We start from the raw sequence: 12,928 nt of genomic DNA, 5'->3' as shown, positions 1-12,928 counted from the left end.
TCAGCCACCAATTGTGCAAGTTCTCCCACTTTAAAAGATAAGAGAGGCCTGTAAATTTTCATCATAGGTACACTTCAACTATGACAGACAAAATGAGAAAAAAAAATCCAGAAAATCACATTGTAGGATTTTTAATGAATTTATTTGCAAATTATGGTGGAAAATAAGTATTTGGTCAATAACAAAAGTTTATCTCAATACTTTGTTATATACCCTTTGTTTGCAATGACAGAGGTCAAACATTTTCTGTAAGTCTTCACAAGGTTTTCACACACTGTTGCTGGTATTTTGGCCCATTCCTCCATGCAGATCTCCTCTAGAGCAGTGATGTTTTGGGGCTGTTGCTGGGCAACACGGACTTTCAACTCCCTTGAGATCTGGCTAGGCCACTCCAGGACCTTGAAATGCTTCTTACGAAGCCACTCCTTCGTTGCCCGGGCGGTGTGTTTTGGATCATTGTCATGCTGAAAGACCCAGCCACGTTTCATCTTCAATGCCCTTGCTGATGGAAGGCGGTTTTCACTCAAAATCTCACGATGCATCCATTCATTCTTTCCTTTACACGGATCAGTTGTCCTGGTCCCTTTGCAGAAAAACAGCCCCAAAGCATGATGTTTCCACCCCCATGCTTAACAGTAGGTATGGTGTTCTTTGGATGCAACTCAGCATTCTTTGTCCTCCAAACACGATGAGTTGAGTTTTTACCAAAAAGTTATATTTTGGTTTCATCTGACCATATGACATTCTCCCAATCTTCTTCTGGATCATCCAAATGCTCTCTAGCAAACTTCAGACGGGCCTGGACATGTACTGGCTTAAGCAGGGGGACACGTCCGGCACTGCAGGATTTGAGTCCCAGGCGGCGTAGTGTGTTACTGATGGTAGGCTTTGTTACTTTGGTCCCAGCTCTCTGCAGGTCATTCACTAGGTCCCCCCGTGTGGTTCTGGGATTTTTGCTCACCGTTCTTGTGATCCTTTTTACCCCCCGGGGTGAGATCTTGCGTGGAGCACCAGATCGAGGGAGATTATCAGTGGTCTTGTATGTCTTCCATTTCCTAATAATTTCTCCCACAGTTGATTTCTTCAAACCAAACTGCTTACCTATTGCAGATTCAGTCTTCCCAGCCTGGTGCAGGTCTACAATTTTGTTTCTGGTGTCCTTTGACAGCTCTTTGGTCTTGGCCATAGTGGAGTTTGGAGTGTGACTGTTTGAGGTTGTGGACAGGTGTCTTTTATACTGATAACAATTTCAAACAGGTGCCATTAATACAGGTAACGAGTGGAGGACAGAGGAGACTCTTAAAGAAGAAGTTACAGGTCTGTGAGAGCCAGAAATCTTGCTTGTTTGTAGATGAACAAATACTTATTTTCCAATTTGCAAATAAATTAATTAAAAATCCTACAATGTGATTTTCTGGATTTTTTTTTTCTTCTAATTTTGTCTGTCATAGTTGAAGTGTACCTATGATGAAAATTACAGGCCTCTCATATTTTTAAGTGGGAGAACTTGCACAATTGATGGCTGACTAAATACTTTTTTGCCCCACTGTATTTGCTTATTGACCTGTCCCCAAATTTATATAGTTAGTTTTGAAATTTCAACCTGCGTGTCCTGATCGCGTCTTGTGTGGGGGGAAAAATTGACAGCAGTTTGATGTGACTGGGTGGTTCATTGTGACGGAGTTTACACTGGTTCGTTGTCTTAACTCTCTACTGGCCCTCTCTGTCCTGTAGAGCTGGTGATGCTGCTGGAGTGGTGGTCGGGTACAGAATGCACCATATTTGCAGACCAGGCCACGGTGGACAAATTTGGCAAGGAGCATGTCATCATCATCCTCAACCACAACTACGAGATCGACTTCCTCTGTGGCTGGACCATGTGTGAACGCTACGGCGTGCTTGGAGTGAGTGTGTGTGTGTGTCTGTGTGAGAGAGGGTTTAGCCGCCTATATATACTGTTTATGAAAATAAAATGTTTGGTAGGTTGGCTGTATAAAGTCGTCTTGTCTTCTCAGGCTTCAAAGGTCTTGGCCAAGTACGAACTGCTGAAGGTGCCTCTGATTGGCTGGACCTGGTACTTCCTGGAGATTGTCTTCTGTAAGAGGAAGTGGGAGGAGGACAGAGACACTGTGTTCAAAGGCCTGGCCCAGCTAAAGGATTACCCTGAGTTTATGTGGGTGAGTATGACGACAAACTGACAACACAATGACGTTTGCCCCTCTCCCTCTGACCGTCCGTGCATCTCTGTATGGAGTTGTACCCTGGGGCATGTTTATTAAGCATCAAACAGATGAAAAACGCATATTTCTGTTTACCGTTGCATAATGTTTTCCGCTGAGTGTCCAAATAAACATGCCCCAGAATTGTTGGTGGGTACGTGCACACAATCTAAGCCAGTAATCTGACAAACTCTGATGGGGGGGGGGGGGGGGGGGATGCAAGAGAGAGAGAGGGTCTGAGGGTAGGAATCAAAGAAATACAACTGAGATTCTGGGGATTACAAGGTCATGAGCTTTAGTGTGTTAAGTGTTTACCCTCCAAAGACAGTGTGCGTGTGTTTGTTGACTTCTCTCTCTCTTTCTTCAGTTCCTCTTGTACTGTGAAGGTACCCGTTTCACACCAAAGAAGCATGAGATCAGTATGGAGGTAGCCGAGAGCAAAGGTCTGCCGAAACTCAAATACCATCTACTGCCCAGAACCAAAGGCTTCACCACAACACTGAGCTGTCTCAAAGGCACAGGTGGGACACACACGCACAGGCACGTGCACACACACATTTACAGCATCACACTCATGGTCGCACTCTTTCCTTTCTCAGTATCTGCTGTGTACGACGTGACACTAAATTTCAGAGACAAGGAGGTCCCAACATTGCTCGGCATCGTCAGTGGAAAGAAGTACATGGCCGATATGAATATCAAGTAGGTGGCGCCTGTCCCTCTCCCACAAACAAAGGCAGGGCACTGGTCCTAAATGTGAGCTATGGGTCCTTTGACCTGCTGACTTACTGTATCACCAGTACAGTGACTTGCTGCCCTTTAGAAGCATTGTACTGAACTGACAGTTCCTCTCCTTCCTGTATAGGCGGTACCCAGTGGAGGAAATCCCAGAGGACGAGAAGGAGTGTGCAACCTGGCTTCACAAGCTCTACCAGCAGAAGGTGTTGGGAACTCTGCTTTCCCTCCCATTTATTTACCCTTTCTAGCCATAAGTCAATGACTCTCTCCACTAATATAATATTGACAACATTCTCTCTTTCTGTAGGATGCACTGCAGGAGCACTACGAGAAGGAGGGCAGTTTCCCCGGTCCCACCATCAAGCCCCCCCGTCGGCTGTGGACGCTGCTCAACTTCCTCTTCTGGGCCACCCTGCTTCTCACCCCCCTCCTCAACTTCGCCTGTGGGGTGTTTGTCAGCGGCTCTCCCCTCCTCATCGTCGGCTTCCTGATCTTCTGCATCATCGGTGCGGATGCCACCCATTTAGCCTGCACTAAGCCTACTGCCTTTTCCAAGTTCTTATGTTGTTAGGTCCTTCCTGTACTATATAATCTCATTTTGACTCATTATTGGCTGGTTTCCCAAACACAGAATAAACCTAGTTCTAGATTAAAAAGCTATTTCAATAGAGATTCTCCATTAAGCATGTGTTGTAGTCCAGGACTTGGGCTCCCGAGTGGCGCAGTGGTCTAAGGCACTGCATCTCAGTGCAAGAGGCGCCACTACAGTCCCTGGTTCGAATTCAGGCTGTATCACATCCGGCCATGATTGGGAGTCCCATTATGGCGGCGCTCAATTGGCAGAGGTCCTACAATTCTAAATCCAATAGCTAACCCAGCTTTGGGCCCTTTGACCTAAGGGGGTTTTAACTTGACTATCATATTCACATTGATTGTTTGGTTAGATTTTTTTCCTTCAACAATCTCAACAAAAAAAAGGTGCTATTGTATGGGGTCAAATTCACGCCACATGTATTGAATGAAAAATGAAAAATATGAAAAATAAACTTGAGAATGTAAACATTATATTTTTAAGGACGGGTGAAATAATGGATGCTGAAATCAAAAACCCAACAATTGAAAGCAAAATGTATAGAAATGTAAACAAAAATAAGACATCAAAAGCAAAACTCCAAAACTCGTAAGCAAATAATTTTAAAACGAGAGCAAAACTCTATGACAAATGATTTGAACAAATATTTGAAAATGAAGGCAAAAAAATCGTTTTCCAGAAACCGATCCTATTGGATAGATTTTGCCTACGCTCTTGCCTGCATGTACTACCTTTTGGTTACGCTCCTCGTATCTTTGCTTTCGATGTCTTTCTTTGCTTTTACTGCCAGGTTTTTCGATTGCGAGTTTTGTCATTTTTTCCATGAAGGGCGCGGTTTAGAGGGAGGCGTAGACAATGAGTCTCCATTGGTCCGCTAGTTTTGGAGTGACGGTTCATCTTAACCCAATCAATGAACACGATAGACAGGCTTTTCCCCCCCTATTGCTTACTTAAGTAGACGTCTGACGTCACCTGGTTTTAGGGTTTTAGCTTACGTACTTCACCGTTGTCAGTCACGGGTCAATAATGTACGGATATTAGAAGCATGTCTATCTAATACATTTAATGAAAAACCATCTAACTACTTAGGTAAGCATATGAATTACCTGTCGCACAACGTTCGGCGCAGGTGTTCGTAACTGGTTCGCCATACACCTGCTCCGAAACGTTGTACAACTGGTCATTTTTTGAATTCAATACATACGGTGTGAAATTGACCCGATACTATTGTTAGCGATTCTGAACAGTCACTCTACAGTTGTAGTGCCCTGTAAAGTCTGTTTTATCTTTTCGTAAATTCCGTTTTCCTGATTCTATCTTTGCAGTCAACATTTAAATCGGGGAAGTTTTTTGGGAAACACTTTTGAAATGTTAATTCCAACAGCGCATGGTGACTGAAATGTGAGTGTTTTGGTCGCCCGTGTTGAGCCTTGTATAGTATGTACATGTGATTGCCTACTCCTGTATCTGCACTTTGTTCATTTGTATTATACCTCTTCTTCTTTTTTTGTCTTCTGCTTTCTTTCTACTAATTATTGACAAATATCTCTCTGTCTCCTCTCTCCACAGCCTCCATAGCAGTGCGCCGCCTGATCAGTGTGTCTGAGGTGAACAAAACCGGCTCTACTTACGGCAAAATAGAGGGCAAGAAGGAGAACTAGAACTCTTTACAGCAGTCACGCTACGGTCCCTCTACTGTCAACACTCGGCCTGAGCGGTCGTTGCGGTCCCCGCACAGATGCACCCTGTGCAGCCTCCCTCCTGCAAAAATATGTTAAAACACAGTGTGTGTGGGGGAGGGGGGATATAACTGAATAGACTTTTGAGACATAAGTTAAAATATTGATTATGATTGTGAACAAAATTTGAAATGGAATTCTTGCAGTTGACTCGCTGTGAATGCATCCTTCCAGTGAGAGGGGGGTGACTGACAGCAGGACTGAATGGTAGATACCAGGGGGTGTATCTCTTTAACACCCAACGTTCCCTGCACCGCAGCTCGTGGTCCCCCCCATCGGTGTCGGTCTCCTCTGCACAGCCTTGTGGTTTCACCTCATCCACATGCGGCAGAATTTTCATGTTTCAGCGGTGCCACTTCCTCCAACATGCACCCCACTTCCTGCCACATTAGCCCACCCTAAAGAAGTTTTCTCCACCTATCAAATATCCTAATTTTCTGCTTCAATATCTCTGACTGGGCCAGCCCAATACCAGTCAGATATCCCTCTGTAGTTTCAGCAAGGGGTTCTACTGTCTGGAGAAGACAGATTCCCCAGCATGCTTTAGCTCCCCACCCTTACCCCCATGAAGGTTGGGTGTGGAGGTGAAGGAATCTTAACGCTTCTGAGCACACATCCTGTTATTTGTTTGTCCGTCTCCTCATGAAACTTGTGCAGAATTCTGACACAAATGAGATTGAGCATGCTGCTACTCCTCCCGTCCTTCCCAGAAAAGCACAGACGTGACGGCCAACCTTGCACCAATGAAATGCAGTATTTAATGTTAATATAAAGCCAGGTTTGGGCCTGAGTTGATTTCCAAATTGCTTGTAGATCCCAGAAATACTGATTGTTATAAACCAATAAAACATTTATTGTTTGGTTGCCAATGAATATTCAAAAGTGATTGAATGATGGGATTTCATTTCTTTCCCTACAGTACTCTGGTGGGAATTCTTCAAAGGATTTTGAAGAGCGCTTTTTGTCAATGGTGGATCAACATCTGATCTAACACAAATGAATTGTAAAATGGTTAGGCCTACCATCCCACCACACCCTGGTCCCCTGTCTATTTGACCCCTTAGTGTATGCAATATAAAATCCATAACCACAGTTTGAATGCCTTTTGGCCCAATATAAGGTGACACAAAGCTAGTATAGGAGTCATCCAGTGACCAAGAGCTGAGGACTCGTCTGAGGATGACATCACTAACACTGGCTGTCCCTGCCATCCAACTCGGCTGCCAGCAGAATAGATTTATGCTTTTACCAAGAGCAGGTGAAGTGGCCCACAGGCCATTTGCGGAGTGGATTTGTCATATCCATAATTGGATTTTCCAGCATTTTTAAAGAAAAATAAGCATAATACTTAATGCATGGCCAGTTATTGGTATTCTAAAATGCTATGCCTCTCCCACCCCCTGAAATTAGCCCAACAACATTTATTAAAAAGTAGGCCTACGTGACCCATATTATCAGATAGGTGTTATTTAAGTAATAAGACTGATCACCTACAGTGTATAAAACTGATGAAGCATAGTGGCTATATATAGATGGCTGAAGCATGGGGTTAACCATTTGCATTAATACCCCACTGGTCCAGATTAGATCAGACTAGATCATCTTTTTGCTATTTAGGCAGGTATTGATGAGCCCAGTATGGGGCAGTTGGACAGTGGAGGAAGCAGAGCTGTTAGCAGCACACAAGTGCTGTTGATACTACTGCTTCATCTGCTGTTGCTGCTGCTCCTACTGCTGCTTGGTTCTTCAGCAGAGCCAAAAGAACCAACCTATCCAACCGATGGAGCTGCTGGTCCATGATCAGCCACAGCAGGCTAGACAGAAGCCCAGGGTGGAGTTGGGCTTTGGCTTGGGCATGAGAAGCCACATGGGTACACTGGGTGGTGGGCAATTGTATTTGCTTCTGGGTCCGTTCATCATGCCAGAGTGGTTGGTGGAAAGGGGCTCCATGTGTTACGTGGATAAGCCGGGAACCAGGCGACAGAGGTTTGGTGCCAGGTTGGACTTGCTCGGCACGGGCACCAGATGGCAGATGGGTTCCATGCCAACGCTGCTTCCGAAGGCCTCTCACCACTTCTTCCAATTCTGACAGCCTGGGGCAATGTCTAAACAGTGTGTTCTGATTAGCTCAGAGTACGAGAGCATGGTGTTAACAACACTAAAAACTGTTGCCTACCTCTAGTTTTCAGAGGGTAATGTTTGACAAGGGTCTCTAAGTAAATCAAATGATTAAAAGGCAAATTAATCACTGGCCTGTACGTTTGTGAATTGTGAGTTTTCTGCTGTACTCCATTAATATTGGACGTGCCTCTCTAAAACTATAGTACACAATAGCATCCCTCGATCATGTGTGGTGGTACTTACTATAGAATGTTGTAGAACAGCCTTAAAGTATGGGTCGCGTACCTGTTAATGGTGGGTCGTGACGTGTCAGAGTAAATGTATAATTATTTAATGAATTACTAGAATTGATTTGGCCAAGTGCAACTGCGGTCTGTTCAGTGCTCTCTGCTTAGCAGCGGTCTCTGTTCAGTGCTCTCTCTGCTTAGCAGCGGTCTCTGTTCAGTGCTCTCTCTGCTTAGCAGCGGTCTCTGTTCAGTGCTCTCTCTGCTTAGCAGCGGTCTCTGTTCAGTGCTCTCTCTGCTTAGCAGCGGTCTGTTCAGTGCGCTCTCTGCTTAGCAGCGGTCTCTGTTCAGTGCTCTCTCTGCTTAGCAGCGGTCTCTGTTCAATGTGCACTCTGCTTAGCAGTGGTCTGTTCAGTGCGCTCTCTGCTTAGCAGTGGTCTGTTCAGTGCGCTCTGCTTAGCAGTGGTCTGTTCAGTGCTCTCTCTGCTTAGCAGCAGTCTGTTCAGTGCTCTCTCTGCTTAGCAGCAGTCTGTTCAGTGCTCTCTCTGCTTAGCAGCGGTCTCTGTTCAGTGCGCTCTCTGCTTAGCAGTGGTCTCTCTTCAGTGCTCTCTCTGCTTAGCAGTGGTCTCTGTTCAGTGCTCTCTCTGCTTAGCAGCGGTCTCTGTTCAGTGCTCTCTCTGCTTAGCAGCGGTCTCTGTTCAGTGCTCTCTCTGCTTAGCAGCGGTCTCTGTTCAGTGCTCTCTCTGCTTAGCAGCGGTCTCTGTTCAGTGCTCTCTCTGCTTAGCAGCGGTCTCTGTTCAGTGCTCTCTCTGCTTAGCAGCGGTCTCTGTTCAGTGCTCTCTCTGCTTAGCAGCGGTCTCTGTTCAGTGCTCTCTCTGCTTAGCAGCGGTCTCTGTTCAGTGGGCTCTCTGCTTAGCAGCGGTCTCTGTTCAGTGGGCTCTCTGCTTAGCAGCGGTCTCTGTTCAGTGCTCTCTCTGCTTAGCAGCGGTCTCTGTTCAATGTGCACTCTGCTTAGCAGCGGTCTCTGTTCAGTGCTCTCTCTGCTTAGCAGCGGTCTCTGTTCAATGTGCACTCTGCTTAGCAGCGGTCTCTGTTCAGTGCTCTCTCTGCTTAGCAGCGGTCTCTGTTCAATGTGCACTCTGCTTAGCAGCGGTCTCTGTTCAATGCGCTCTCTGCTTAGCAGCAGTCTCTGTTCAGTGCTCTCTCTGCTTAGCAGCGGTCTCTGTTCAGTGCTCTCTCTGCTTAGCAGCGGTCTCTGTTCAATGTGCACTCTGCTTAGCAGCGGTCTCTGTTCAGTGCTCTCTGCTTAGCAGCGGCCTCTGTTCAATGCGCTCTCTGCTTAGCAGCGGTCTCTATTCAGTGCTCTCTCTGCTTAGCAGAGTCTCAAGTTTGGCAGCTGTGCGAGTGGGAGAGGGAAATGCCTGTGTGCTTCGTGGTTTATCAGATCTTTTTTTCTGTAGATTTCTTGAACACGCTGCAGCACTGTCGTTCAGCAGCAGATTATGCGCTGTCTGCCACTGACGTCTTTAAATGGACTCATGCTAGAAACCAGTTCTGACTGAGATCAATAGTCGTGAAAAGCCTATACACAGATGAGTTTAGCTCTCTTTCATACAAACTTTGAGAAATAACGAGGAGCTCCCTCAATGTGTTTTGTGTGGGGAAGTACTTAGTTATGAGTCAATCAAAATGAACACATCCCTATAATGGACACGTCCTGACCAAACATCCACGGCATGACGGTATACCCAGGAAATTCTTTCAGAGCAGGGTAGAATGCTTCAGGAAGCAGTGCTTCGACAGTGGAAAAGTAAGTCAGCTAGCAAGGCATTGTTGTCATTTTATAACAGGTGATGATAAGCAGAAATAAGGGAGTACTATCTCATAGTTGTATATGTGAGTTTCTCTTTCAAACATTCCCCTGGCCTTGTACACAGCTAACAGCTAAAGGTAGCCAAAATAATCTAGCTAGCTACTGATAGTGCAACCCTAAGTAACAGTACAGATGAAAAATGATCAGGCCTACTGTACATCTTACTGTAGAAATTATTGTTGAAAACAAGTCTAGGTTGGAACAGTTGCTGTTAAAGTACAAGTCATCATTTTTATTCTGAACTGGAATAAACTGATTGAAGCCAGATACTTTTTAAGGTAAACACACACACAGTTCTGGGTTGCTCATCTAGAGCAGTAAATGTCCTGGTCCAGTGGGTTAACTGCCGTGTTCAGTGGCAGAGTGACCGATTTGTACCTTGTCAGCTCAGGGATTTGATCTTGCAATCTTTTAGGTTACTAGTCCAATGCTCTAACCACTAGGCTACGCTGCCGCCCCATATGGCTGAGTTGCTTAAGCAAATGTGGTTTCTAATGACAATTGTGATGTACAAACTATGGCATAAGTGGACGACAAGCGGACGGCCGTTAGTCAATATAACTATTTGTTTAGCACAGTGCTCTCCCTGTACACCAAGTTAGAACCGTGGGATAAATAAAGGGGGCATATACGCAGACAATGAAAGCTCTTACAATATTCAATGATTACATTTCTCGAAAACAGGTTATAGGCTACAGTAAAACAGTCAGAACAGTGGGCGAAATTAAGAGGGGTAAATAGACCAAATTAGTAGTGTGAGGCACATGGGTTACTAACAGCTTACTACACAACAAACACTTAGTATTACTTTCTTAACTACAGTATACATATCTCCCTGGCATATTACATCATTTATGAAGCAGAAAACAGAACATTTTTGGACTCACATTGTTGTGCTCGGCTCACTTGAACACGAAGGTTAACAGTAGTTAATAGTTGTTTTGAGCGCAGCACAAATCATGTTCCATTGACAGCATGGCCGATGTTGACTGTTTATCATTTTAAATTTGGAAAAGAGCCCCTTAATCCCAGATTTGGGAACCACACAGCCACTGTCACTGATTCCTTCCAAACCACTCTGTCAGGATTTGGCCAGGGTTGTTCCGGGTTTTGGTCACTAGATGCCCCCATTGTGCTTTTTAACCTTATGTTTTTTCCCTTGTTCCCCATTATTATTTGCACCTGTACCTCGTTTCCCCTGATTGTATTTAAACCCTTAGTTTCCCTCAGTTCTGTGCTCTGTGTTTGTATGTTAGCACCCAGCCCTAGTGTTCTGTGTTTTCCTGTCGATTCCGGTGGATGCTCTTGTGGAATTCTGTTTTTGTTTTTGAGTGTCTCTTGAGGCTTTTTTGTGCTATTCCTACCACCTTTTGGATTTGCCATTTTTGTATTTAAGGACTTCTCCTTTTTACTTTATTAAATACACCGTCTTAAGTACTGCTGTGTCTGCCTCATCTTCTGGGTTCTGCTGACTATTCGTGGCTCAGTTGGTTAAGTGACTGTTTCTCACTCCGGAGACCCAGGTTCGTAACCGGGTCCTGACAGAAACACAGAGCCAAAAATGAACCCAGAGGCAGCCAGTTCCCAGGACCTTTTTGCCATGCTGTCCCACCACCAGGAGACTGTCCAACGCCACGAAGCCGCCCTGGTTCAGCAAGAGGCCTTAATGGCTAGACATTCTCATCTTCTGTCGGAGATGCTGACTTCCATTAAGCAAATATCTGATCGTCTTACCCCGGCAACAGTTCCCGTCCCAGTACCTCAGATTTACGTACCCATGGCAGTTAACCCCCTGGCTGAACCTCGTCTTCCACCTCCCCAACGGTTCTCAGGTGATCCAAGTGCTTGTAAAGGGTTTCTCACCCAATGTTCTCTCTCCTTTGAGCTACAACCCTCGTCGTTTCCCACCGACCGGTCTAAGATCGCTTATATCATCACCCTGCTGTCGGAAAAAGCCCTGGCCTGGGATACTGCTGTGTGGGATGCCCATAGTTCCTGCTGTGCCAGCTACTCTGCCTTTGCTGAGGAATTCAAACGAGTGTTTCAAGGCCCAAGCAGTGGTTCTGACTCAGCCAAACAGCTCCTGACTCTCCACCAAGGTTGGCGCAGCGTGACGGACTATGCCATCCAGTTCCGCACGGTGGCAGCAGCAAGTGGCTGGAACAACGAGGCGCTCACGGTGTGCTTTCTGAAAGGCCTTTCCGACACTATCCAAGATGAACTGGCCACTCGGGAACCACCGGACAATCTCGAGTCCCTGATCAAGTTGGCCTCACGCATTGACCAGCGTCTGAGAGAGAGAACTCAACCGTAGACCTCTAGCCCCTATCAGTCCCAGCTCCGAGTCCCCACCTTTATCCTCGCTGGCTCCATCGGAACCCATGCAGATTGGACGCATCTCCCAGGCTGAGAGAGACCGCCGGATGAGGGAGCGACGCTGTCTATATTGCGGCAAACCGGGCCATTTCCGTTCCACGTGTCCCGGGCTCCAGGGAAACGCTCTGTCCCGTACAGACCGGGGGAACTGTAACGGAAACATAACCTCCTCCCATCCGTCCAACTCCCGTCTGCTCATTCCAGTCACCCTCTCCTGGGACAACCACAAGCTTCACCTTCAAGCCTTGGTAGACTCTGGAGCCGCAGGTAACTTCATGGATGGTGTCTGGGCGAAGGAGAATGGCGTTCCCTCTGAACCTCTAAGTGAACCCATGAGGGTCACTACATTGGATGGAAGCCCTTTGGGATCTGGACTTGTCACTCATGTCACTACCTCCTTGCGACTTTCAGTTTCACAACACCAGGAATTGATGAACTTTCATTTGATCTCCTGTTCCGAGTTCCCTCTCGTCCTTGGATACCCCTGGCTTCACAGCCATAACCCTCACATCGACTGGTCTGTGGGCACTATCAAGCAGTGGGGTCCTACGTGCCAAGCTACTTGTATTTTCCAGAATTCCCCGAGTTCTACTCCCGAGTCTTTAGAATCCATCGACCTGACCCGAGTTCCCGAGTGTTACCATGACCGCAAACAGAGGGCCACCATGCTACCACCCCATAGACCTTACGATTGCCCCATCGACCTGTTTCCGGGCACTTGCCCCCCCAGGGGTCGGATCTTTTCCCTATCTCCACCCGAACGAGCTGCTATGGATACCTACATCAGGACGCTCTGGAAGCAGGCCTCATGCGTCCATCCACCTCCCCGGCGGGAGCAGGGTTTTTCTTTGTGGCCAAGAAAGACGGTGGATTACGTCCTTGCATCGACTACCGGGGACTCAATGCCATAACCGTCCGTAACCGTTACCCGCTACCCCTTATGGCCACAGCCTTCGAGCTGCTCCAGGAAGCAGTTGTTTTCACTAAGCTTGACCTGCGGAACGCATACCATCTTGTGCGGATCAGACCTGGTGACGAGTGGAAGA

General features: G+C 46.4%; 1 protein-coding gene across 4 annotated transcripts in view; it reads left to right on the top strand.

Annotated features, from left to right (window-relative positions):
- The window catches only part of LOC135542477 (1-acyl-sn-glycerol-3-phosphate acyltransferase gamma-like), a 31,342-nt gene extending 25,185 nt beyond the window's left edge, over window positions 1-6,157 (top strand). For 3 of the 4 annotated variants that reach the window (XM_064969438.1, XM_064969437.1, XM_064969440.1), the window contains exons 4-10: window positions 1,735-1,904; window positions 2,016-2,177; window positions 2,587-2,740; window positions 2,819-2,921; window positions 3,085-3,160; window positions 3,265-3,463; window positions 5,119-6,157. In XM_064969438.1, coding sequence (XP_064825510.1) covers window positions 1,735-1,904; window positions 2,016-2,177; window positions 2,587-2,740; window positions 2,819-2,921; window positions 3,085-3,160; window positions 3,265-3,463; window positions 5,119-5,210 — 956 coding nt within the window. In that variant the 3' untranslated portion in view covers window positions 5,211-6,157. Of the gene's footprint in view, window positions 1-1,299; window positions 1,318-1,734; window positions 1,905-2,015; window positions 2,178-2,586; window positions 2,741-2,818; window positions 2,922-3,084; window positions 3,161-3,264; window positions 3,464-5,118 lie in introns of those variants that run through there. The other variant, XM_064969439.1, reaches the window with a different exon arrangement.
- The last annotated feature ends 6,771 nt before the right edge of the window (window positions 6,158-12,928 follow it).

This window comes from Oncorhynchus masou, chromosome 6 (assembly GCF_036934945.1).
Source record: "Oncorhynchus masou masou isolate Uvic2021 chromosome 6, UVic_Omas_1.1, whole genome shotgun sequence".
NCBI classification, from domain to species: domain Eukaryota; kingdom Metazoa; phylum Chordata; class Actinopteri; order Salmoniformes; family Salmonidae; genus Oncorhynchus; species Oncorhynchus masou.
The sequence above is the reverse complement of the archived record's forward strand: the minus strand, read 5'-3'. Positions and strand labels throughout refer to the sequence as shown.